Source organism: Musca autumnalis, unplaced genomic scaffold, assembly GCF_047663935.1.
Source record: "Musca autumnalis isolate F117 unplaced genomic scaffold, ASM4766393v1 scaffold_3, whole genome shotgun sequence".
Classification (NCBI taxonomy): domain Eukaryota; kingdom Metazoa; phylum Arthropoda; class Insecta; order Diptera; family Muscidae; genus Musca; species Musca autumnalis.
This window is the reverse complement of record NW_027411866.1, coordinates 28316158-28344015: the sequence shown is the minus strand read 5'-3', so window position 1 is coordinate 28344015 and position 27858 is coordinate 28316158. Positions and strand designations below refer to the sequence as shown.

At 35.8% G+C, this 27858-nt stretch overlaps 2 protein-coding genes across 3 annotated transcripts in view; both read left to right on the top strand.

Annotated features, from left to right (window-relative positions):
* Window positions 1-27858, top strand: part of LOC141396772 (ryncolin-4-like) — a 315108-nt gene that overhangs the window by 267278 nt on the left and 19972 nt on the right. The window lies entirely within an intron of this gene.
* On the top strand, window positions 1207-17571 carry LOC141396775 (microfibril-associated glycoprotein 4-like). 2 transcript variants are annotated; one of them, XM_073972416.1, is made up of 7 exons: window positions 1230-1349; window positions 1407-1486; window positions 1577-1630; window positions 1824-1898; window positions 2005-2130; window positions 16926-17336; window positions 17405-17571. In XM_073972416.1, the coding sequence occupies exons 1-7, from the start codon at window positions 1251-1253 to the stop codon at window positions 17538-17540; spliced, it is 981 nt and encodes a 326-aa protein (XP_073828517.1). In that variant the 5' UTR covers window positions 1230-1250; the 3' UTR covers window positions 17541-17571. The 2 variants fall into 2 exon arrangements, with proteins under 2 accessions (XP_073828518.1, XP_073828517.1); XM_073972417.1 differs by lacking the exon at window positions 1577-1630 and having other exon boundaries at window positions 1207-1349.

The window sequence follows — 27858 nt, the reverse complement described above, 5'->3', positions numbered from 1 at the left end:
AGCAGATGGATTAGCATAGGGCGTTATCTTGTCCACATACTGTTGTGCGTGGAAATACTTGTTGTTGATCCCTGTATCATTACGAAGACATTTTCCGTCAACTACTATGGCGAGGTAGGCATGCCCACCACCCGCACATAAAATGTATGTGGCATTTTTTGACTGTTGCAAAAATCGATAAAAAGGAAAACATAAATTTCTTCTCTCACAATGGGTTAATGTTTAAGAGATTAGAGCTCTGTTCCAGAACTAAACAGTTTTTAAAATGTTTACCACTTTTACACATTTTGCGTTCCCGTACACAAAATTTATATGAAAATCGTTTACGACTTTTACCACTTTATAAAGTACGGGAACAGACCATTAGTCTGTACGATAACCCAAAAATTTGTAAAAATTCGTACAAAATTTTACTGAATGCTGTTCGATAACAAAATTATCCAGCAATAGAGAGCGAGTTTGGGGAGATTTTTAGAGAGTTTTGTGACTGAGAACTTGCAAATTTTTACTGGGAAAATTTGTCCAGCAAAAATTTGCAAGTCTGATCAGCTGACTTTTAATCACCTGTTCAATGTAAACAACTCGAAATGTTAACATTTTTGACCAAGAAAATTTCACAATTGCACTTTTTTTAGATTCTAAAGCGTTGTGGATAGGATTAAAGAATTAAATGCAATTTTAAAATTTATGTTTTTGTTCCGTTTGGTTTAAAATGTCAAAAGAAACAAAAACAAATTTCATACATTTTCGGAAACAGCTGACTTTCTTGCAAGCTTTTGCAAAATGCTGTTCGATAACTTTCTGCAATTTTTCCTGCTTGAGAGAGTAAAATTCACTGAGAGAGGTTGCTGGAACTGACTGAGTAATTATTGCTGGGCAAGTAATCGTACACACCTATTATTGACTACAAGTGAAATTATTTGCTCTGTTCCAGAACCTGCAAGAATCTACTATTTTTTACTACGATAACAGTTTTTCCTTTATGTTATCGTAAAAAATAGTAAAAATTAGTAGATTCTTGCAGGTTCTGGAACAGAGCAATTGTTTCAAGTTAAAGATAAGAATTAAATCATCCATGTTGCTTGTCTCCAATAAATTGTGACAAAGAAAGGGGCAAGTCGTTTTCATTAAGAATAAAATTATGTATGTATGTAATTTGAAAACAGTGCCTTTATAAAAAGGCTTTCTTTGGACGAATATGTCGTCAGTATATCTCGGAACATTGTGATTGTGGTATAACATTTTGTAAAATGAAATTTATTTTCACAATTTTTGTTTTTTTTCTTTTACTGAAAATTATATTCGCTACTCATGAAGCTGCTGATAATGCCACCAGCGAAGAATATTATGTAAGTGGTAATGCAAACTCACAACAGAAAATTTCCCCTTATTACGTTTATTCTCAGGATCCATATGAAGGTGAGCATATTTTATGGAGACATTTGTTCATAAAAGTGAATAAACTATTGCTTGAAACGAACAAGAGGTGGGTATTCGAATGTAATTGTTGAAGTTTGCGAAAAACAATACCTCTGGACCTAATCTAATTCTTCTAAACCCATATTTGTATTTTCAGACAGCATGAACAAGAAAGGGATATGAGTGGAATTACGAAACAAATCCAAAATATGTAAGTAGAATTGTATTTTCCAGCACAAATTCAAAATGCCTAAGTATTGGTGTTGCGTAAACAGTACTACCATAATAATTGAATACCAAATTCTAATTTTCATTCATCGGATAGAAATTATTTAATTTTGCGACACACAATAGTTTTCCATTTAAATCAAATTCCTCTAAAGCCACAATATTTGTTTTTTCAGACAACATGAACAAGAGAGGCAGATGAACGACATTTTGAAGGAAATCCGAGGAATAAATGCTGAGTTCCAAAATCTGTAAGTATAATTATAATTGGACATTCGAATGAAATTGTTGAATTTTGTGACAACAATGTTTTTCAATTCAAATCTAATTCTTCTGAAACTATATTTGTATTTTCAGGCAGCATGCACAAGATAGGAAAGTGAATGACATTTTGGAACAAATTAGTGGAATCAAAAAAAAGATAGTGGAACATGAAGAACAGGAAGAAATTTTAAACACATTTAAAACTGTAACTAATGACAGGTATGTATACTCATAACTGCAATATGCCATAAACATAGATATTTGAAATCATCATTTCAACTATCTATCAAACAACTTGATTTATGTTTAGACTAGCAAGTGCCCGTTACTTTGTTAGCGTAGTTCCACATAATTACAAAAGTCTTTTGTCTTTTCTGAAAAGAGGATAACACTGTGCTACAAAAGTCGACGAAAAAATGCAATTCGCATTTGTTGGAACCCATGGAAGTCGAAAATAACTATGGGTCTTCCAGACGGTAACTATAGAGACAAATGACTTTCATGGATTTTCAACTTTAGTCGGGCATAATTTCTATATTTCACCACGAAGAGTCGAATGTTACCTTTCAAATTTTGCAAAAAAATTTAATTTTTTCAAAAATTAGAAAAAAACACTCCTTTGAGTTTCATAAAACTTATATAATAACTCGTATAAAAACTCATATACTCAAAAAAATTTCAATTTGTGTAAAAAAGGCTGTAATTCATATTGGAAACGGTATGGAAAAACACACACATTTTTACCCATGTAATTGGAATAAATTTAAAAACGTGTTAAACGGATGGAACGGGGCGGGTACAAATGTGTATATGGGCTGAAAGAGGAAACTCTCGGGCATCTTTTTGTGAAAACTGAAGAACATTGTTCCAATTTCATAAAATTTAGTACCTGAGGAAAAATAAAATAGTTAGTTAGTGTAAACCCTACGGTAATTTATTAACACTATTTTTAAAGGCCATAATCCTACCTAGCTTACAAAAAACAATAAACACAATATCTGTTATAGTTTCCGAGGAATAGCTACACTTTCTCCAGAAATTTGCAAAAACTACATATTTCCCAAAAATAGGAAAAATGTTCGTCTTTAGGGGCACCCCACCCCTACACTTTCCAATATTTTGACCCATCGAATTCCATATATAAATTTAAAAATCTTTGACAATAACAAAAAAAAAAAATTGATTTTTGGCCAGGAAAATCAATTTCTGAACCATCGGACTGCATAGAATACACCTGATGATATAATAATTTTTTTTTTCATAATTTGTCTTTCGAAAATGGGGAGAAGTAAAGAAACCGATTGAAATGAGTAACGAATTTGTTGTATTTTAACTATTGGTCTGTTCCAGTAGGCAAGAATCTACTAGGTTAGGTTAGGTTCAAAAGAGGGGCGAGTAATCGCCACATGTCCTGGTGGACATACACATAAGCCATGAAGTAGGCCTGTTGTGCGCTCTAGTCTAATTTTTTTTGAAGAAGGGGACTCTACTATAATTTACTAGCAAAGTGCCCGCTACTTCGTATGCGAAAGGATATAAAAACAAATAAACAATATATAATATGGAAAGGGGGGATTTTAATCAATATTTATTTTTATTTTAGTACTATGGTCCCCCATTATATCCGATTTTCAAACAGATGAGCCGTATCTCACCCTTAAACATTGACAGAGAGACCAACGTTGCACACCAAAACTCACCCTAACTCCAAAACATACAGATTCCAGCACTTTCCCCACACCCAACAACAAACTGAGTGCCATTAAGTACTTTTCGTATACTTATGGCACGTTTTTCGACGACATATCTCAACCCTAAACTGACTTTAATACAAAATAAAAACGCTAATCGTAATTCCAAGTCTCAAAATTCAAGGTGTATTCGTGCATCCAATTCCAAACGTTATCAAACTTAGTACCATTTCGTACTCTTCGTACCCATAAGTAAGATTTTCGAAAACTACCTCAATTCTTCATTTTAACAGTAATCCTTATTCCACATTTCAGGATTCCTGCTCTATCCGTTTATCCAAAACCACATTTAGTACCATTTAGTACTTTTCGTAACCATAAGTACGAATTTCCAAAAGTTCCTCACTCTTACACTCGAACAGTAACTTTAATTCAAATTTTCAGAATTCCAGCTCTATCCGTTCACACAAATCTAAATTTTCCCAAATTTAGTGCTTTCCGTACCCAAAAGTACGAGTTTCCAAAACTACCTCAATTCAACAATCCGACAGTAATCCAAATTGTACCAAATTTAGAACTTTTAGTACCCATAATTACGAATCTCCAAAACTACCTAATCTTAATTCATAACATCAGGACTCCGGCCTTATTCGCTCACCCAAATCCATGGTGTACCAAACTTAGTACCATTTAGTGCTTTCCGTACATATAAGTACGAATTACCAACACTCCTAATTGTACCAAATTTAGTACCATTTGGTACATTTCGTACACATAAGTACGAATTTCCAAAACTATCTTCGTATCTCAATCCTACGTTCCTACATTTACCCTAATTCCAAATTTCAGGATTCCAATTCTATCCGATAGCCCAAATCACAATTGTACCAAATTTAGTACCATATAGTACTTTTCGTACTCTAAGTACGAACTTCCAAAACTACCTTAGTCATACACTCCAACAGTAATATCAATTCCAAATTTCAGGATTCCAGATCTATCCATTTACCCAAATCCAAATTGTACTAAATATAGTACCATTTAGTATTTTTCGTACATACTTTCCAAAAACCCTTTGATACATATTTTTTACTCTTCATAAGTGACCCTCAATCCAAATTTGAGGAATCACACTCTATCTGTTCATCCGAATCCAAATTGTACTAAATTTAGTACCATTTAGTACTGTTCGTTCACATAACTACTTCAACAGTAATCTCAATTACGAATTCAAGATCCCGGCTCTGTCAGTTCACCAAAATCCTCATCGTACCAAATTTAGTACTTTTCATATACATAAGTACGAATTTCAAAAACTTCACCAATTCTTCACTCCAACAGTAATCTCAATTCCAAATTTCAGGATTCCCGTCCTATCTGTTCATCCAAATAACTATTGCATCAAATTTAGTACCATTTAGTACTTTTGTACACACAAGTACGAATTTCCAAAACTACATCCATATCTCAATCATACACTCCAACAGTAATCTTAATTTAAAATTTCAGGTTTCCAGCTCTATCCGTTCACCCAAATCCGTATCGTACCAAATTTAGTACAATTTAGTACTATTCGTACCCATGAGTACGAATTTCCACAACTACCTCAATCCTTTACGCCAACAGTAATCTTAATTCCAAATTTCAGAATTACAGCTGCATCCGATCACCGTAATCCAAATTCTACCAAATTTAGTACCATTTAGTACTTTTTTCCCATAGGTCCGAATTTCCAAACCTACCTCTCTCCAACAGTAATCTTAATTTCGAATTTCAGGATTCCAAATGTATCCGATCACCCAAATCCAAATTGTACCAAATTTGGTGCCATTTAGTACTTTTCGTAGCCATAAGTACGAATTTTCAAATGTATCCCAATCCCACACTCCAATAGTAATCATAATTTCTAATTTCACTATTCCAGCTCTATCCGATTACTCAAATCCAAGATGTACAAGATTTGGTACCATTTAGTACTTTTCGTACCCATAACCAAAAATTTCCAAAACTACCTCAATCCTACACTCCAACAGTAATCTTAATTCCAAATTTCAGAATTTCTGCTATATCCGTGTACCCAAATTTAACCAAATATTGTCGTTGTTGAAATGAAGCCGTTTCAAATCACTGTTTATTGATTTAAACACTTCTGCACGCGCTTAAACCAATTACTGAAACACCTCCAAAACGTGGTTATTGAACGTGTCAACAGCATGTTCTGTCGATTGCTGTTTTGTTTCGGGCTTATACGCATCGTATATGGTTTACACAGCGATCGTAATTTTTTGAAATTTCGGTACGGAATCCATCGATATGAAACCTTTTTTACGACAAGGTTTTCATGCAGTATGGGATGAATTAGCGGCAAGTGTCACAGACATAACTATCGTGTCACCTGGTCTCACAAATGATGTAGTTTCTCTTGGACGTACAAAGTTTGCCGTAAAATATATTGAATGTTTGGTGGAGAGCGGGAAGGATAGAGCTCCTCTACAATTAATTTCACAAAAACTCAATTTACTTTACGGAAAACCTTTTACGTGTGACTACCAAAGTTTCGGAGTCGAGCCATTTTTGTTTCGACTCCGATTCCGGAGTCGACTCCGAGGATAATTTCTAACAGCACTCAATGAATAAAATATACACAAGTTTCCAATTTTTTCCAATATGTTGGCCATTTTCTGCGGTGTTCCTTGAAAATACCTTTTGTCGAATATAATACTACTACAAAACTTCCTTGTTTAAAACTTATACAATTATCATAAAATTACAAGATCACCGAAATTTGAAACTCTGTGTAAGAGGTTCTGAAGTGGGCAGGCTTTCGCTCGGGAATATGAGCAGTTTAAGATCATTATCTTCTTGGAATACCATTGATCATAATCTTGATAAAGAATGTGTTTGATCTAAAACAAATATTCCAAAATATTTATACAATTCTTATCGTATATTGAGAAATCGAGCCAGCTTGCAAATTCAAGCTTAACTTGAAACTCTAATTCGATTGCCATGGAATTTTAAGTTTGCGTTAGAGTATTAAATGGACCAATAAAGTTCTTGACATTCGTTTTTGATAAATGTTGAAAAAAATTGTGGCCCGGAGTTGGAGCCAAGTTATTTTTTCGACTCAGTCTCCGACTACAGCATAATTGCTCGACTCCAACTCAGGCTACGAAACCCTATTGACTACTAACTGTAGGATGTTGCTTCATCGCGTGGTCATCACGTAGAAAATTGTGAAAAATGGTCGGACGAAAATGTTCACAAGTAAATTCCAATTTTTTTTTTTTGCAAATTAATTCTTCAAGACCTGTAAAAAACGCAATACGTGGTACGTCAAAACGCACTGAGTACGCTTATGCTTAGAAAATGTTAATATTTCCAATGGAAATGGTAAATGGCGCTGGCATTGTTGTCAAACCCAGAAACTTATGTAGTGGCCCTCGTATGTGTACTCTATTTTCATTCAAAAATATTGGTCACCGTAACTATATTTAGTACCTTTTAGTACTTTTCGTACCGTTCTAGTTCGAATTTCCCAAAATCCAGCCTTATCTGACACCTTGGGACCAAGAGTGACACTCCCTCAAAATTTCAAGATTCTAGCTCCAGCCGTTTAGCCTGGGCGTTGATTATGAATCAGTGAGTCAGTGAATCAGTGAGTCATCATTACTGAACTCTTTTATAAGTATAGATTTAAGGAACCCTGTTCCCTTAACAAAATCCCGTAATTGTTTCAGGTCGTCTACAATTACCTGATTAAGATCTGGTATTGTGTCGTTCCCTAAAAACTGGGATCTGATGTTTGCGAAAGCGGGGCATTGACAGAGAAAATGCTCCAATGTTTCATCATCCTCTCCGCATGCCCTGCATACGCTGTTGTCTGCAAATTAATTTTTTGCAGATGAGCTTGTAAACCCATGTGACCTGTAAGGACACCTGTAAGTCTCTGCTTTACCTAGCAGTAATAGGTTTTTAGTTTTTTTCCTCATTCGGGTCTCCCCATAGGATTTTTGTGGTTTTCCCTAATTCCCCTCTATTCCTTAGGGTTAAGTGGGCATTTTTTGCCCAAGTTTTTAACTCTAGCCGAGACGCGTTTAGTGGCTTTGCGTTCGCTAAGTTTACGGTTGCTAATTCCCTTCCCTGTTTTACCAAATAATTTGCTATTTCATTACCTCTATTGCCCGCATGTCCCGGTACCCATATTATACGTACCGTGCCATGCTGAGTATAGCTGTTGATCGAATTTATACAATCCAAGACTGTTTGTGATTTTTCTGTCTTGGATGTTATTGCTTTGATTGCAGTTTTACTGTCCGTAAGGACGTTTACAGTAGTTGTGTGATCGCCCGTATCTCCGCTTGATTGACCGTATTGTGATCCGGCAAAAGAAGAGATATTTCGGTCTCTGGTTCTTCAATAAAGAGATCCAGTCCCGTTCTCCCACCTAGCATGGAACCGTCTGTATAACAACAGTTTCCAGTCGGTATTTGTGCTAGATTTCCGCCGATCCACGAGTGTCAGTCTGGAATTTTTTTACTATTTTTTCGATAACGTAAAGGAAAAAAATTTATCGTAGTAAAAGTAGTAGCTTTTTGCAGGTTCTTAAACAGAACATATTTGTTTTTTTATTTTTTTATTTTATGCACATTCCTCCCTCCGTCTGTGGTAATCACTCCGTCTGTGGTAATCACACAATAGATAGGACGCTGAAAGTTTGAAATTTTGGTCTTTTGTTTCAAAGATGGACTAAATTCGTGTAAGTTTTGGTATTTTGACGTTTTTAGACACACTTTCAAATCGAATTCACTACGATTTGACATTTAGGGTTCTTGATGATCAACAAACTTATATTCCAAAATTATGGGCATAGGTCCATGTTTTGGTATAACCCCCATATAACGGTACCTTCCTATTTTCGGTATTTTGAGAATTTTAGCTATAATTTTTTAACGATATTTGAGGTTCTGTATTTTGAGGATTTTAGCTACAATTTTTAACCAAACTAGCTGTAATTTGACATTCGAGGTTCTCTATGGTCATTAAACTTTTTCACTAAAAATCGTCAACATAGGTCCACATAACGGTACCTCCCGATTTTCGGAATTTTGAGGGTCTTAGCTACATTATTTGACGGAACTACCCGAAATTTGACTTTTAAGGTCCCCTGCAGTTATAGAACTTTTCCACCAAAAGATAGGTCCATTCGTCTGTTCGCAACGTACAGGTCCCATTTATTGTCCGATTCAGTTGAAAATTGGGAATATCATTTTTAGCCATAGGACGAACGATATTGGTTATGGTGAAAATCGGTTCAGATTTGGGTATAGCCTTGTTGGCCGACTATTTGCGGGCCGGCTGAACTTAACCACTTTTTACTTGTTTTTTTTTTTTTAATCAGGTACTCTTTGGAATGTGTGACTCGACTTCGTCTAGAAAAAAAATGTGCCAAATTTGGTATAGGATTTTCTATCGCTCCTAGGATGTTTGGTGTTGAAAATGGGCAATACCAGTCCATGTTCCTCTCGAAGTATGTTATTTTGACGTTGTATAACCGAAATGACAGAAATTTGGTATTTATTCTCTGTTGGTGGTATAAAACTTTCCCGCTGATTTTCAGTATTTTAAAGGTTATAGCCACATTATGCTACTGAAATTCCTTATGATAGGTTGGATAATGTGGCTATACCGATTGTCGGAATTTGGAACATTTATATATTTTTCTGCTGCAGTGACTGCAACTTGGTATTTCGGATTTTTAATGAGTAAAAAAATACATACTCCATATGAAGTTACCACCAAATGCTACGTATTTTGAAGGTTCTTGACGCAACGTCCAATAAAATGGCTTCTCCATTAGAAATTGTGGCCATAGAGCCACATTGTGGTACAGCCTCCATATAACGGTACCGACCGATTTCAGGTATTTTCAAGTGGTCAAAAACTTTTCCACCTAAAACTGTGGACATTGGTACTTTCATTCATTCATTATCATTCATTTTCACAGCAAGAAATTATACCCTCAGCGTTTATGCTAACGAGGGTATATAGACTTTCATACGGGCAAAATGTGTCTCATCGAAATAATGGTTTTAGACTCCAAGTATGTTTGGACGAAAACCGTTGCAGACAATTTGGAGTCGATTAAGCAATGTCTGTCCGTCTGTCTGGTGCGTACGATAACTCTCGAACGGTTAAAGCGATTTGGTCCAAATATTGGTTTTCGTAATTTTTTGTCTAAACTTAGTGTAATTCGAAGATGGGCCGTATCTACCCACCCGCTCGGGTACCTCCCCCACAGTTATATTTTTTTCGCAAAAAATATGCGCACGATGACGATGACCAACCGATTTGGTTCATACTTTGCACATCGTGAAATTTCTACCATAGATGAGATTCCAGTATGGACTCTCTCGGTTCTCTCCATCGGGTACCTCCCACACAACATTTGGGAAAAGTTCAGTTTAGGACCTGCTCTCGATTCGCTGATTTCTATTGTAGCACTTGTATTCGCTGCCTCGTCCGCTTTTTACAGGGGAAAGTCCATACTTCCTGAGAAAAAAAGTCCGAAAGGTTTAAAATACCCCTATGGTACCATGTGTAGTGGCTGGAGCGCATGATAACTCTCGAACGGATCAGTCGAATCGGTCCAAAATTTGGACTTCGAATCCCTTTGGTTTGTGTTGTGCGAATATAATTCTCACACCTATATTGTTTCAGCTGAATCTAACATCGAAAAATAGCAGCAAAATACAAGTTAGAAAGTTCTGGACGGAATTCTTTCGCCTGAGAAAATCTTTAAGCTTTTAAATTATGTGAAAATGAAGGGACAATACAAATCATAAGGGCTACATGCGATAAAAATTATAAGCAATTCATGACCAAGTTTTAAACTGGATGTAAGCCAATGTACTTAACTTTAAGGGAATTTTTTCAAGAATTTTTTTTCCGAGAAAACTACGAAATTTTTTTTGGTCGATTTTTTTCTTCATCTGAAAGAAAAAAAATATTACGATGTTTTGTGGCAAATGGCTGTCTTGAAACGGGCAAAATGTGCCTCATCGTTATAATGGTTTTAGACCCCAAGTATGTTTGGACGAAGTGTGTTTTGGACAATTTGGAGTCGATTGAGCAATGTCCGTCCGTCTGTCTGGCTGGCCGGACCGATTTGGTCCGAAATTTGGCTTTCGTGAAATTTCTACTATACTTAGATGAGGTTCCAAAATTGACTCAATCGGTTTACTCCTTCGCATACCTCCCACGCAAAATTTCGGATAAGTTCAGATTAGGACCTGCTCTCGAATAGCTTTGATTTTTATTACAACAACTTGTATTCATTGCCCCCCATACGACGGTACAAGTTTCATCAGGGGCAAGTCCATACTTCCTGAGAAAATAGCCTGAAAGATGCAAAAAGCCCCTATAACACCGTGTGTAGTGGATGGAGCGCACTATAACCCTCGAACGGATCAACCGATTCGATCCAAAATTTGGCTTTCGTAATATTTTGTCCAAACTTAGTTTAAGTTCGAAGATGGACTATATCGGTCCACTTCTTCCGGTACCTCCCCCACAAAAGTTCGAAAATGTTCGGAAAATTTGTGTGCACGATAACTCTTGAAGGGAGTGACCGATGTAATCCATACATTGCACATCCTAATAATCCTCCCTAAGGGTACCTCCCCCACAAAGGTTCAACATTTGTGTCTTAGTGCAGTTAATTCCTAATCCATAATTGTCGGCAAGTTCAAATGTCCAAAAAGGGCCACAAAATTCTGAAGAAACCTTAAATACATCGATCAGTCCGTAGGTGAAAGTTTCACTTTACACTGGCTGAGGGTATATATCTGTCGGCAAAGCCGACTGACACTTTTTTACTTGTTACTAAAGCGTTTTGCTGTGCCAACTCTAGCTCGAAAACTATTTAACCGATTGTCATATATTTTTGTGACCGATTTCTAAATGCCATTTGGAAAAAAAACACACGCTGATATCTTAGCAATATTTTTCCGATTGACTTGAAAATTTGACCATATATTCTATGCTATTTATGTTTTTTTTTTGAACAAAATATAACTAAATCTCTACTTATACTTTTGGCAATTTTAGCACTTATAGTGACAGAAACCTGTCTGCGGAACGAAATTAGAGGAAAATTACAAAAAGCACCTAAAATCTGGCTTAAAAATGTTAGCATCACTTGATGGTAGATGCATATCAAATTTTGAAGAAATATACATTGATGAGATGATCCTTATTTAGTTGGCTTCTATTTTTACTTTGGCAGGAAAATCGTGAAAAGTGTGGTTTCATCACAAATCGAGAGAAAACAAAAAAAAAATACATGTTGGCTTCAACCTATTTTTAACAGCTTCCACGTAAATTAACTTTTAAGGCCAATATCTTTTGCCAAAAACATTTCATTTTATCCAAAAGCATTTAATTTGTACAATATACAAGCACAATTCGCGAGTTATACTAGTAAAAGGGTAAACCTTGGCATCAACCATGTTAAATTTTCAAAAATATTGCCCTTATACACTTTGTTACGACCAAAAATGTGCCTCATCGAAATAATAGGTTTAGACCCCAAGTATGTTTGGACGAAATGAGTTTCAAATAATTTGGGGTTGATCTAGCAACCCATCGGGTTCAAAACTGGGCATTCGTACTATTTTATCCAAACTTAGTTTAGGTAGCCGAATTGGTCATAACTTTGCATATGGTAATATTACTTTCAGGCTTAGAATGGGTTCGAATATGGATTCTATTGGTCCACTACTTCGGGCACCTCCCACACAAAATTCGGAAAAAGTGATGTTAAAGAGCTCCTCTCTGATAGTTGTACATTTTTTTCAATAGGTTGTCCTTTCCGCCCATTTACGACGGTACACTTTTTTGTGGGCAAGTCCATACTTCCTGAGGTAATGGCTTAAAAGCTCCAAGAATCCCTGACAGCACCAACTAATATTTGCAAATCCGCAAGATAACTCTCGCAGGGAGTTTCTGATTGGTCCAAACATTGTACATCCAATTATTTGATCTAGTCATGTATTATCCCAGCAAAAATCCTCATTGCAAACCTCCTTTCCCACCCATTATTTTAACAAGGGCATGTCGCGCGAATTATCTGGTTATTTTGTAACCACTGAAATAATTACTCAGAATCTACTCAGTATCTACTTATTTCAGTGGTTACCATCTACTTTGTTCAGTGGTTACAAAATAACAAGATATTTCGCGCGACATGCCCTTGTTAAAATAATGGGTGGGAAAGGAGGTTTGTAATGATGATTTTTGCTGGGATGCATCGGATACCCGTCCTTCTGGTATCTACCACACAAAATTTGGGAAAAATGCAGTTTAACAGCTCGTCAGGGATCGTTTTGAAATTTTGTCCAAAAAGTTTGTCTTGCGAGCCCTGTTACTCAAAAAAAAAAAAAAATCCTGCCGACACTAAATAAACTGGGTAGAACGTAATGTTACGGAATTAGATTTAACTAATGTCCGTGTAGACGTTGTTTTATTCCCCGATACGATTTGTACCAAATAAAACAGGGTTCGTTTTAGATTACGTTTCTACAATGCTTTATTTACTTTATTACACTTCTTCGTAACCGACTTTAATTACTAAGCACGCAGCTTGTCTCTAGTTAGCACGCAGCTATTCTTTTACCGATCTGTTCAGTTCAACGCTTAAAACACAACTACTCCGTCATTGCCATTTCCCCAGTATTTATAGCCCAAAGTCTCCCTGTTCTAGAGTCCTCCAGAACACATATGGCAACATCTCGAATCTGTGCAGCGAACACACAGACGCACATTCGCACTAAGCGAACAACCATACTCACATACATACATGGGGAAATACAATTGGACGACAAGCACAGTAATGACGTAACAACAACAAACAAGTGCAAAGAAGTAACAAACTAAACAATAATTACATGATTATGGCAAAACAAAATAAAAGCACATTAATGAAAGGTAAAGTAAAATCTAGAATAATGAAGAGAGTTCTACATGGTAGTTGTTGTTGCTTAAATAAAGTAACTGCGTAATAAAAACTTTACGTTACAATTCAAATTTTTAAATTAACGGAAATTAAACTAAACTAACTTAAACCTATCAGTTACATTCGTAACATTGCCTCCCGCTTAAGCCTGTTCGTCCCGAATAGGCACAGTTCCCTCTATGTGGTATGGGCATTGGTAACACTGCCTCCCGCTTAAGCCTGTTCCTCTTGACTAGACGCAGTTCTCGATCCGTAGTGGTGGCAACCAATTCCGTAGTGGTGGCAACCAATTTAGACGTACCCTCTACGCCGTCAGCTTTGGATGTTTGCTCTTCTGGACGACGTTGCTTTCTCTCCAGGAATCTTGACGTTATACCTTCTTTCTTTGTGGTCACCTTCTTAAGTGTCACCTGGTCTTCATCGGACTTGTCCTTCCTTGTTGTACGGCCGCTTTTCGATGGACGTTTCCTCGACGTACATCTTCGCTTTTTCCTCCTCGTTGCAAGATTTTTCCGCTTTCGTACTGGCCATTTTTCGGCGGCTTCCACCTTCAGCGTACGGACATCTACAGCGATTTCGTCAGATTCTGCGCTAGGGCGACACATGCTTTTCTTCTCTTTGTAGCCCACATTAATCGGTATTTCCACATTGGACCAAGTCATCACACGGTGCTTTATGTCCAGGTTGATATCGAAGGCAATCATGAAGTCTACACCAAGTATGACTTCGTCCACAATATCGGCCACTATAAAATCGAAATTTACAGATTTTCTACCCATGCTCAGCCTTTGGTAGGCCTTTCCATGCACCGTTGTAGTCTCGCCTGTGGCCGTCCGCAATTTGACTCCATTTAACGGCAATACCTTCCCTTTTACCAAATCCGGTCTAATAATGGACTTTGTTGCACCGGTGTCCAATGTCAAGGTACGCAATACACCATTGATAAAGCCTTTAACCGTTAAGTTGTGATTCTCCTGCTGGACTATGTCTATAGAGATTGTGGGACCATCGTTTTCATCATCTGCCAGCGGCGCTTCGTGATTGACGGAATTTACTTTTTTTGATTCACCTGATGTCTCATTTTTCGGATTCTTAGCCACAAGTTGGTCTTCGCTTTTCAAAGGCGGTGAGGCGGATCTGGTCCTTGGTCGTTGCAATCTGCATTCTCGTGCAATGTGTCCAGCTTTCCGACAGTTGTAGCAAGTCCTTCTCGTTTTGCCAGCCCTTCGTTTCACTTTATCTATTACCTGCATTAGTGCATCTTTCATTAGTTCGACAACGGTCTGAGGGTTGTTGTCCTCAACTTCCAGCTTCCGCACATTGCAAGCCTGAGGTTTCACCATTGTCTCTTGCTTATGTCCGCCACCGTACTTTAGTTCGAGAGCTGCAATTATATCTCCATAGTTGTTTCTAGAAGCGGCGGGAATATTCTGTAATACGTCAGCAGCACCGCTCTTCAATGCCATAAGTAGTCGTACCGCCTTGTCGTTGTCGTTCCACGAATTCCTCGAAGACACCGCCTCGAATTGTAATTTGAAGACATCAAACGATGTAGATCCGTCGAATTCAGGAGGCTTGATTTTCAGAGTGTTATCAATAACTCGCACTGGTCCTCCTTTGATTTCCAGTTCAGACATTTTCTTTTCCAGATTCACAATCTTCTCGTCGTGGGCCAGAAATTGCCTATCCAATTTCTTTAAATGGTTTTCCATAACCTCGAATCGCTTTCCAATAACTTGCGTAATATTATCGAGTCTTTCGCTGATTTTCGCCTCTAATTCTTCCAATTTTTCGTCGAATTCCTCCGTCAGACATTTGAAGCTTTCATTTATTGCAATAGATTCCTCTTCCATTCTCTTATTAAATTCCTTCGCCAACGTTACTGCAATAACTTTTGCAACCTCCGTATAACTCGGAACCGCGTCTGAAGTTTCATCTCTAATATCAAACTCATATTCGTCGATGTTCATTCCACGGCGCTCGAACTCTTCCAACAAGCGTTTTTGTAGTTCGGCCTTGTTGCCAGTAGAACACAACTCCAACTTACTTAGCTCCTTCTTCAAGTCTTCCACTCGCAGATCCTTAAACTTCATTGTAGGATGATCGTAATCTCACTGCTGACACCAATTGTTACGGAATTAGATTTAACTAATGTCCGTGTAGACGTTGTTTTATTCCCCGATACGATTTGTACCAAATAAAACAGGGTTCGTTTTAGATTACGTTTCTACAATGCTTTATTTACTTTATTACACTTCTTCGTAACCGACTTTAATTACTAAGCACGCAGCTTGTCTCTAGTTAGCACGCAGCTATTCTTTTACCGATCTGTTCAGTTCAACGCTTAAAACACAACTACTCCGTCATTGCCATTTCCCCAGTATTTATAGCCCAAAGTCTCCCTGTTCTAGAGTCCTCCAGAACACATATGGCAACATCTCGAATCTGTGCAGCGAACACAGAGACGCACATTCGCACTAAGCGAACAACCATACTCACATACATACATGGGGAAATACAATTGGACGACAAGCACAGTAATGACGTAACAACAACAAACAAGTGCAAAGAAGTAACAAACTAAACAATAATTACATGATTATGGCAAAACAAAATAAAAGCACATTAATGAAAGGTAAAGTAAAATCTAGAATAATGAAGAGAGTTCTACATGGTAGTTGTTGTTGCTTAAATAAAGTAACTGCGTAATAAAAACTTTACGTTACAATTCAAATTTTTAAATTAACGGAAATTAAACTAAACTAACTTAAACCTATCAGTTACATTCGTAACAGTAATATAACCCTCAAAGGGAGAAATCGATTTGGTCCAAACGTTGTACATCTTATTATTTTTTACGGCCTCGAATTATGTCCAAATATTGACTAAATCGGACAACTTTTTCGGGTAACTCCCACACAAAGTCTGAAAAGAATGCACTATAAGGACTCGCCTGTAATCGTTTTTAATTTTTTGGAACCATGTTTAGTATGCGGCCATAGTTAAAACGGTACAATTTTTTTAGGTAGCAAATCCACACTTTCTGAGAAATTGGCTTAAACACTAAAAAGAAAAAAACTGTAGACGTGAGGAGTAGTGTGTTTGCTTCTTTTATTTAGGTCCGAGGCTGAAGGTATATCTCTGTCGACACCGCTGAACGATTCAAGTTTTTAGCTTTAGCCATCTCGTTGTGGTGTTGATCTGTCATTCAGTCAATACCTCACTAATTATTATTTAAAGTGATTGTGGTTAAAATAATAAAATTACAAAATTATAAAATTTATGCTGTTGTTACATAATTAATGTAGGTCTATATGGACAACGATTGCAAGGAGAATGGATGGATCCGTCGATTTTTATAGAAGCTGGGCCGAGTATAAGGCCGGCTTTGGTAATCCACCTTCTGGAGAGTTTTTCATAGGACTTGAAAAACTGCATCTGTTAACCACTGCTGTACCACATGTAGAATTAAAAATTGTTATCCGATCTTGGGACAATGAGGAGCGTTACGCTATTTATGATGGCTTTCAGATAGGCAATGAAACGGAAAAATATCGAATTAAATTATTGGGTGCATATAGTGGAACGGCTGGAGATAAAATGCGGTATCACAATGGACAAAACTTTACAACATTCGATGAGGATAATGACGAAAATGTTAAAGAAAATTGTGCCAAGTTTTGGAATGGTGCATGGTGGTTTAATAGCTGTTATCGCAGGTATAGTTCTTTCATGTCATACCATTGAAATTTGTATTTATATCAATTTAAATACACTTTTCTTTTAGCCATTTATTTGGACCATATAGACAAGAAGAGAAGGCAAATACAGTAGGTATTGGCTGGAATAACGCTGAATGGAAAGGCGGAATCTATTCGTTTAAATATGCCGAAATGCTGTTGCGTCCAAAAGTAGCAAAATAATAAAATAAAATATTACGAATAAATAATTAAATTTGTTCATCTATAATATTAATTACAAATAAATAATAAAAATGTTTCCCTTTTTCTTATAAATGAATGTAATAAATGTGTTTTATTCAAATAATGATTTTAGGCGCTATCTATAAGTTGCGTATGTTGAGACCAAATACGTTTTACAAAAATTGTTGTCGATCTTGCCATGTCAACACAACATCAACTAAAAAAGGAATAAAAAACAACATACTCACCCAGGAAGCAAAAGAAGTCATACCTCGACTGACATTATGACAAATATACACATGCCATTCGATATCACGTCGCACAGAGGTTGAAATCGCAAAATACGCAGATTAATGCAAAAAATTAAATTCGGTTTTTCGAATAAGTTTTATTGTACGTTTATAAAGTACCAAATTCTACGTCTCTATTGAAAATATCTAGGTCATATGTTTTTTACTTTTACTGTTACTGTTACACTGTGTTAAAGTTGAACTTTTATTCACCTTTTTAAATGAAGCTACAAATAAAAATAAATTAATAAAATTGCTGTTTTTAAAGTGTAATCTTTTTTGTTTTGCGCATAAAAAATTATAATTTTTGGAATAGAATCGCCAAATGCAGGTACTTATCAACATTTTAGAAAAAAAAAAAATAGTTATACAAAATGTGGTGTAAAAATATTGTTAAAATTAAATAAAAATGTGTCCATATAAAAGTATATAGAGTTAAAAAAATGAGTTCCACGGGGTCTGAAAATTTTAATTTTGAATTCAAGTCTAGAGTGCATGGCACAATTACCCAGGTAGTGGCATCGTAAAATTTTGAATATGTTATGTCAAAACTTTCTTTATGATGTTGGGGAAATTACAACAAAAATAATTTTTTTATAAAGGGATTTGACTTTTCATATTCGATCAGCTGGTGTGATACCACTACCTGGTAGTTCTGCCATGCTAGAGTGTTATCTTTCGAAGCCAGCCTGTAACTGGTGCCATTTTTTGCCGTTATTTTTTATGGAAGCAATGGTGAAAATAGTCAAACATTAAAAAAACTTGTAATTTTGAATATAATACATACATTTTATTCTCGTTATTTGACTTATGATTTTTGTTTTTATATTGTGCTAGTGGACCCGGCGAACTTCGTCTCGCAGTCATTAAAGGTACATTGAAGTTTATTATTTGCCTTGCAGTTCATTTATTGTCATGGCTATCGCGAGACGAATTTGAAATTAAATTACTCAAATTCGAATACATTTTATATTTGTTGTCATATATAATTTTTTTATATCTTCATGCACAATGGAGGGGATAATTAAAATTGTATTCCGTTTGTAGCACTTCGAAATATTCTTCGGAGACCGTATAAAGTATATATTATTGATCAGCATAAAATTCTTAGTCGATATGGCCTATGAAATAAAGAAACAGCTCGCAGAGTCTTCATTTTGGTACATAAGTTTATATTACTCCTAGGATGTTGATACAACCAGTTTACAAGGCTATATCGATCCATGTTTTGATATAGCCATCATAGAACGCCATCTCCTGATTTTAGGTGTTTTTAAGGGTTTTAGTCACATTTTCTCACCGAACTGGCTCAAAAATTTGGTATAAAGTTTTATTTGGAGCTACATAATGTTTCCCCATAAATTGTTCAGTATAGATCCACGTTTTGATATAGCCGCCATAGAAGGTACCTCCCGATTTTCAGTATTTTGAAGATTTTAGCCAAATTATCCTACCGAAATGACTGAAGTTGGGTATTTAGTATTCGATATGGGCAATAATTCATACTGAGAATTGTAAGTATAGGTAGTGTACTCTTTAATTTGTCGGTACATGGTACATTCGATTTTGAAGCTTTTGGCAAACATTACTCATTTGAATACCCTTCACGATAAGATGTTTGCCATTCCGTTCATTCATTCATTACAACACTATTTTTTGTCTGAGAATAAAGTATATACATTCATATGTATATTATTGATCAACGCACACTTCTAGTTCGATTTAACTGTGTCCGTCTGTCGGTCTGATGAAATGAACATGGAACTCACAACGAATTAAATTTTGTTTAGTCAATTGTAGTAATCCTAAGATAATTTTCTAACTGAATTAGCTTTCATCTCACATTTAAAGTGGCATACATCCCCATTTCGGTATACCCCAAACATAACAGTACATCCTGATCTAATTTGAATTTGTGTTTAAAAAACTTATCGGCAAAAAATTTAGACATTGGTCCATATTTTCTTCTGACCGAAAGTGCAGTAATTTGGTATTGTGGGTTGTCAGATTGGAAGGTACAACCATGCCAGTCGATGTGAAAATTTTTAAAAGATTTTTCTCCTGTAGTGACGGTAGCTTGGTATTTCGAATTCTCAATGGGTAGAAAACCTCGACACAGAAAATTATCAATATGGGTTCATATTTTTGTATATATCCCAATTGAAGGAACCTCCAGTTTTTATGAAAATTGAATGAACGTAACATGGTATTTCGGATTCAGAATGCGTAGAAAATATTGATGTCTCATTCGTATTGGTTTAAAAGAAAGTTAGTAGTTAGCATATTCCACGGCTCCTGGGAATAAGCCGTAGAGTTTAGTATTTTCAAAATCGAACAGAAGCTAATGGTTCCGTTTTACTAAGGTACAACTCGTGGTGGTAGGTATAAAAAATTCGACCCAGCCGAACTTGCTTCGTTTGGTTTAAAGTACCACAATGAAGGGAATTTGAGGCAAGCATTGATCTAATCGAAAGCTTTGGAAACTTATGTATATTGGACTGTTTTCTCAAAACATCCGATCACAGAATCGACATACCTTCAACCAACCTTTTGCATTTATTATATGTCTTCATAATCACCTCGGTTTCGCATCTCGTGATTCATATTAAATATGGATCCCTTGATTACGCACGAACTCTATGCATTGATGTGAATAATGCAAGCTGTTGAGTTGATGAAAATAAGAATGTGGTAACAAAGGTCCAAATCGATGGTGAATTTGGCCGTGGGTATGTGGGGTCGATGACAATGAACACAATAATCATTTTTGGGTTACATAAATTATAATAACCACATCAATAGAACGGCCAGTTAATGTCAGGTTCAATCCGCGTTCTTCAATAATATTAACTTCGAAGTCATTTGAAAACATCAGTTATATTCTGCCAGCGTTCCAGCGTACTTCCAATTAGATTTTCCATAAATAACAATCCAGAGAATGGTAACATCAATTGAAGCTGCTAGTATTAAATTACTTTTCGCAATTAAATTGCACAAAGAATTGTTTGAATAAAATGAAAACTGACATTTATTAAATTAAATAAAAAAATTTTATAGAACTTTTAAAAATTGACATAGAGATCTTTTAAAAACTCAATAGCATGTGGTGCATACACCATTTTCGCCAAAAAACTGTAAAAAAAGTGACACGATATACTCCGAACGCAAAAGCTCGAGAGAAATGTGAGAAAAAATTGACATTCCTCAAAAAAAATTTTTGCAAATTTCTCGCAGATTTTCGCGATTTTTTAGGTTTTATCCTTTTCTGCCATGAGGCCATTCCGAATTGGTGCGAATTGTCAAAATCTGTTTAGCCGTTCTTGAGTTATAAGCGTAGTAACTAACATCATCCTTTTTTATATATATAGATTTGTTGTTCAGCGCTGAGATCGTCAGGACAGGATATTGTTGTTTGAAAAGTTTGGATAATTTATTTTTAGAAAGTAATCCAATTCATCTGCATAGGACAACTAGATACACTTTTCATACACTTAGACATATTTTTTAATTGTTTAACCGTAATTTTTACAAAATCTTGAGCAAATATTTACAAATTCTCCTAAATGCTTGGAAAGATCTTTACAAGATGTCAAATTTTACAGCTCCTGTACATAAGGATTATTCAAAAAACAAGAATATATGAGAATGATGTTTGGTAATAATATTTTTAATCCCCTCAAAATACCCATTTTACAATTTAACTAAGTTTAGTTGCAATGTGTGCTCAAAACATTAAAAAAAATTGAACTGTACCTCTATATGGGGCTATACCAAAACATTGACCTATATTGAAAATTTTCTGCAACATGAATTTTATATACACTCAGAACAATAATTCCCAATTTGCTGAAAACTATGTTTAAAAATGTGACCAAATTTCTTCAACATACATAAAATCGGTAGATATCCTTATATGGGAGGTATATTAATACGTTGACCTAACTTTACAATTTTTGGCAATGTGATAGTTTAACCAATAATTGAACATATTAGAAAATATAGGCTAAAAATCAAATAAGAAATGTAGATAAAATCGAAAAAATACTTTATATATTTTATAGTATGATTGCTTAAGTCTGGAGTATTAAGCAATCATATGATTGAATCTTCAACTATAACAAAACAAACATTTTATAGTACATATTTATGAAGGCTTGGAAAAACCGCTCCTATCCCTTAATATGCACCAAAACCGTGATCCGTTATATTGATTGAGGCGTAAATATTTGAAAAATATTAACGCTCAAATGCTCCCCTGAATTAATCTGCCTTTTTGGGGATTAAGAACAAAGCCACACATCGTCAAACAAAAATAACGCTTTACAAAACACTGATACTACCCGTGCTGATGTATGGTTCCGAAGCCTGGGTACTTGCGCAAGCAGACAAGACAGTGCTTGGTGTGTTTGAGAGAAAAATTCTTCGAAGGATCTATGGAGGAATTTGCATTGACGGTGAACATCGACGTTGTATGAACCACGAGCTGCGTCTGCTATTCCTAGGCATCAGTATAGATAAACGTATCGAGATGCAACGATTGCGTTGGCTAGGCCATATCATAAGAATGAGCGATGCTGAACCCGCTAAAAAGGCGTATAAATATGGTCCACATTGCGGTGCACGCAGAATTGGGAGACCTAAGCTTAGATGGAGCAAACAAATGGATAAAGAGATAAATAGGGGCGGTATACCAGAAAGCGGAGCAGCAAACAGAGAGAATTGGAGACATTTTCTTAGTTCGGCTTGTGGACCTGTAATAGGCCAGCTAAGTTTAAGTTCTTTGGGGATCTCACCGCACTGTACGCCGACCATAACAACAGAGATATTGTTTGCCCTAATGACCTTCACTTTATTGTCCCCCTTCCTAACTCCTTATGTTAAGAGGTCTACATGATCTCAGAAAAAGATTTTTCAGTTTTTCGTTTTTTCGAAATTGCTGTTCGATTTATTGCATTATAATGAAAATAAAATACAAAGCAGTTCATTTGTAAAAAAAGAATCAATCAATTAAGGTATTAAATGTACATAAATACCAGAGATCATTGTCTTTAAAGAAGAACATATTTGAATTTCGAAAAAGGTAAAGATATTTCAACTTTCAATAACATTATACCTCTTCCAGTACCTGCAAGAATCTGAATATGTTTACTACTATAACAATTTTTCTCTTGTGATATCGAAAAAATAAAAAAAATTCTTGCAGTTCTGGAACAGCTCAAATGTGTGTTTAAAATAAAATAAAATCGATTTTTCTCCCTAGTAACCTTCTGTCAACGGGGTAATAGTTTTCGAGCTGATAACTGCTTATTTAGGTTGCCCCTCAGTCCAAATGGTATCATAGTATTGGTAAGTTTATGTGTCTATGATAATCTGTAAACATTTACATTTCTTTCGTTTTGAGCCGTAATGACCTAAGAGGTACATTGAATAATTAAGAGTCCTTCGAAGTTCCACATGTCCAACCATTATGCCACGATGTTTCACGGTTGGTTAATTCCGATCATTGGACACAATACGCCTGATGATCGGACTTAACCACCCGTGAGACGTTGTACCATAATGGTTGGATATGTGGGACTTCGGTAGGCTCCTAATTGTTCAATATACCCTTAGGTAATTGCAGCTCAACTCGAAAGAGAATTAATAAATAAATGTCACTATAAATTTACCTTCGTCTTGAAATCGCAAAACTAATTTAATTTTATTGTTTCTATTTTTTCTTTTACAGGTTCATTTCCACCCCTGACAAGGGATAGCATTAATTGTAAGTAGGACAAATCTTTCTTCTAGATTTTTTTCGACTTTTATGCCTGTCTAGAAAGAGCTCAATAATATTTTTGAGGTAAAATTCGTTTGACAAAGCTAATTAATTTTCAATGCCTCTCCTTTTTAGCCACAAATATAAAAAGATTATAATTTATTTCTTCTTTTTTCGATTATTTCAGACGAAGTCAGTTGGTATAAGTACGAGTATGTCTCAAGCAGTCACCTGGCACCGCAGAAAGAAGGTGCCTTTAATAAATTCCCATGATGGCAATTAGAGGAGGCAAGCTGGTAAGGCGAAGTTGTTAGTTGGATTTCAGGGTTTTGAGCTTCTATTAGTTTTTGGTACTGTTTCCTTTTCAATTTTTTTTAAGTTATTTATTCTTAACTGAAACCTATTTTGAACTCTTTTTGTAATTTAGCCAAGATTTTGTAAGAGCTTGTAAGTTAAATTTAAATAATTTGTAGTTTAAGTTCATTGCTCTTCACTTGACAATGTTGTGGCTAAAGTTTTGATGCAACTGTATGAACAATTTTATAAATAAATTCACATTCATCCATAAATTTCACAGTTCTTTATTTTCTCTATGATAAATAATTGGCAAGTGCGGCAAGCGGGCTATTTCAATTATCAGGTTATTCCTATTTCAGCATGAGACTATTTCTTCCAACAAAAGGCTCACCCCCATTAGATTCAGCTTTCACTAGGAAAAGGAACGTTCAAGGATAGTTAAATTTGAAGAACCGATGTTGAATGTGAACTGCACCTAAGCGTGAAGTTTTTTTCATTTGATTTCTCAATTTCATATAACCTCAATCTGGACCATGGAAAGCTGTACAATCAAGCAACGCGTTAAAGTTCAAATCAAAATGCATTTAGTGAAAATTATCTTTAATCCTTGGAGGATTACCGCGTTTGGGCGTACGATAACACTGTGCAACATTTTTAAGGTAATCTTGTGCAAACACTTTAAGCTGAGGATTTTTTGAAAGTACAGACCCAAAGGACAAAAAGCCCTAGTTGGGGTTTGTTGTGTCAGATCCAGCTTGGATTTTATGGCCCCATCTAAAAATGGTTAAATATTGACGTTTTAAAGCAATTCTGGGCTATATCTCTGAAACCTATGTGAATCTTCATCTTACTTTTACTTTTAAAATTGCCATTTATTTAAATTCATTTCAATCGTTACAAAAATTAAAGTATTGGCTTACTTTTAAATTCATTTTTATGATACTTGGGATACATATTGATCTCTTAAGTCTATAGTTTCTTTTTAAATAATATTTGATTAAATAATATTATTTTGGTGTAGCAGCATATTCTACACACACATCTTCATACAATGTTGTTTGGGCAAGAATTTCAAATTTGTTGTCGCCCCAAAAAAAGAATTATTAAAAATGGGCTAATCTCTCAAGATATTTTCGGAATTTATGCTATAACTTAAAACTAACTTAATCCTAACTATGTACAACTATATACAACTACATACAAATAATATACATACATTACTGTGATGTTATATATACAGTATTATATAAATCAAATGTTTTATATCTTCTATGATAAAATAAAAGGTCATCGTCAATGAATAATAATCCATACTCTTCCAGTTTAGGTAAGACCGCAGGGGTGAGGTGTATTTTTGTTAATAATACCTGATGGCTATCATTACAGGTTAATGCTTCGCGTATCATCGGATTGTCCAGGTTCCGGTACTTTTCAACAAATTTCAAGCTACAGTTAATGAGATACTTATCAATTCGGCAGATTCCAGACTTTTCATATATTAGTTTACATGATGGCATTACAAATGTACCATCATACCTTTGAATTGGGCGAATACCCGAACACGCACGTAGGACCCCCCTTTCCCAAATGCGTATCCTTTCCATTTGGTGTGACGATATACCAAACCATGATGGAAAGGCATACGTCACAATAGGCCTGATAATTTGTTTATATATCAGAAGTCTAACTCTTTCTGAGAGCCCACCATTCATATTTAAAACTCTGTAATATGCAAAATACAGTTTCTTAGCTTTGTCTAGTACAAAATCTACATGCCTACAAAAATCAAAGCGGTCATGGAACAATATACCAAGATATTTCATTTTATCGACATTCTTTATTATACTATCTCCAATATGAAGGTTTGGAATGAAATGACAAAAGTTCTTGTACAAGTTATCAGGAAACAAATATGCTATTAAATATGTAGTTAAAAATATAAGTTAATATTATTAATAAATTTGAATAGTTGCAATAAGGTGCTGACATAGCTGTTAACGCCCTGATTGCGACAATAAGAATATTAAGTAGGGCAATAAGGTGCTGACTTTGTGTCAATGCCCAAATTGCCACAATATGCTTATTATACAATTTGGTGGTGGCGAGCTATACTTTTAGTTTTAGTTCAATTACATTTATACCTTTAATGGGAGCGGTTAGCTCGTACTAATAATAAAGTAATTCAGAAATCAATAACAACGTTGTGTTATTATTATGCATTGACCAAAAGGCCAATGTGATGAAATAAAGATCTTAAATAAATAATTTACACAAATCCTCTGGCTCCAGTGATCACCATGAACTGACATTTTGCTACCTTAAGTCGCAGTTTCCATTTCTCAAAGTAAACACGCAACTCTTCTAGGTAAGTGTTCATCCTACGTCTTAGAGCTGTGGCCAGTGGTCCCTTATAAGCTATCAGAACATCGTCCGCATATACCAGTAACAAACCATCAAGAGGGTATCCAGGTATGTCACTAATATAAATATTATATAGCAGGGGCCCCAATATTGAACATTGAGGCACACCTGCTAATATTTGTCTCCGACTAGACTTGCGTTCTCCAACTATAACTGAGAAGTATCGCCCATCGAGAAAGCTGGCCACCAGTCTACATAGATTCTTACTGAAGCCAAATGACTTGAGCTTATACAAAATGCCTTGATGCCAGACACTATCAAAGACTTTAGCAAAATCTAAGCTTACGGCTAGCGTGCCATGTCCTTTGTTGAGCCCCTCGGATACAAAGTCCGTGAAGCAAGCAAGAGCATGGGTTGTAGAAAGTCCTGGATTAAAACCAAATTGGCAGTCCTTAAGAATCTGCCTATCTTCTATGACACGTCTTAATTGTTTTTGTATAAACATTTCCAATATTTTGCCAAAAGGTGACAACAGAGAAATAGGTCTGTAGCTAGTACATTGTTTATAATCCGCTCCTGGTTTCGGGATAGGAACCATAAGAGCAGTTTTCCACGCTTTTGGGAAATAACAAAGATTGAGGCAGTGATTCAAAAGGATCGCGAGAAATTCGAATTTAATACAACCTGCTCGCTTCACAGCTATATCAGTATGCAGTCTATACCACATGATTTCTTCGTAGGTCTTCGAGAAATCGCCCATTCAACATCTGCTGGTTTCACAAAACCATCTAGTTAACCACTGTTAACTGTAATTCCCTGCAGGTAAGTTTGTCTACGATCATTTTCGAATTGATATATCGCATCCTCAATAATACGACTAAGGTTGCGTATATCTGCTTTTAATAATGCCATTCTGTCGGGATCATGTGATCTACGCAATATTCTGGTGATTCTTTTTCGTTCTTTAATTAATCTTTGGATACGCGGAGGCAATTCTTCAAGAGTAACCCTTTCGCTTGATACCTTTGGTACGGACTCCTGTATATCACTAAGGAAGGCAGACTCTAGCTCAACTATGCATTCATCGATGTCGCCAATATTAACATTTCTATCTACTGGTAAACTTTTATTAGCAAGACCTGCTTGCAGTTTTCTCCTGTAACGGTTAATATTCATTCTGTCGTAGTTGAACCAGGTCTGCACCTCTCCTCTCTATACATTACCGGTCTCAACTACCATTCGAATTGCTCTGTGATCAGATTCGTAATCTAATGTTGGTACTTTGTTCCCTCCACCTACCATTGATATACCTGGTGTATGAAGAAAAAAATCTATATAAGACCCACCCGAGCCATTGGGTCTGGTAGGCCTATACGCTGCGCATGGTGCTAAATTCAGACATCCCGCTAAGAAGCTTTCTAAAATCCTACCTCTTGCATTTGTCTCAGTGCCTTCCCATAGAGGGTGCTTGGCATTGAGATCTGCCTATAATAATATCGTTATTATTATTGTAATGATTAACTATTGAATTCATATCGCTGATATGAAAATCATCGCCTGGTCGAACATAAAGGGAAATAAATGTGATGGATGTACCATCCTCCTTAAACAC

Excerpts from the sequence above, each read along its gene's own strand:
- LOC141396775 (XM_073972416.1), top strand. The coding sequence starts at position 1,251 with ATGAAATTTATTTTCACAATTTTTGTTTTTTTTCTTTTACTGAAAATT. Across the intron at positions 1,487-1,576 it reads TTGCTTGAAACGAACAAGAG|ACAGCATGAACAAGAAAGGG; the intron begins GTGGGTATTCGA and ends TTGTATTTTCAG. Across the intron at positions 17,337-17,404 it reads TTTAATAGCTGTTATCGCAG|CCATTTATTTGGACCATATA; the intron begins GTATAGTTCTTT and ends CTTTTCTTTTAG.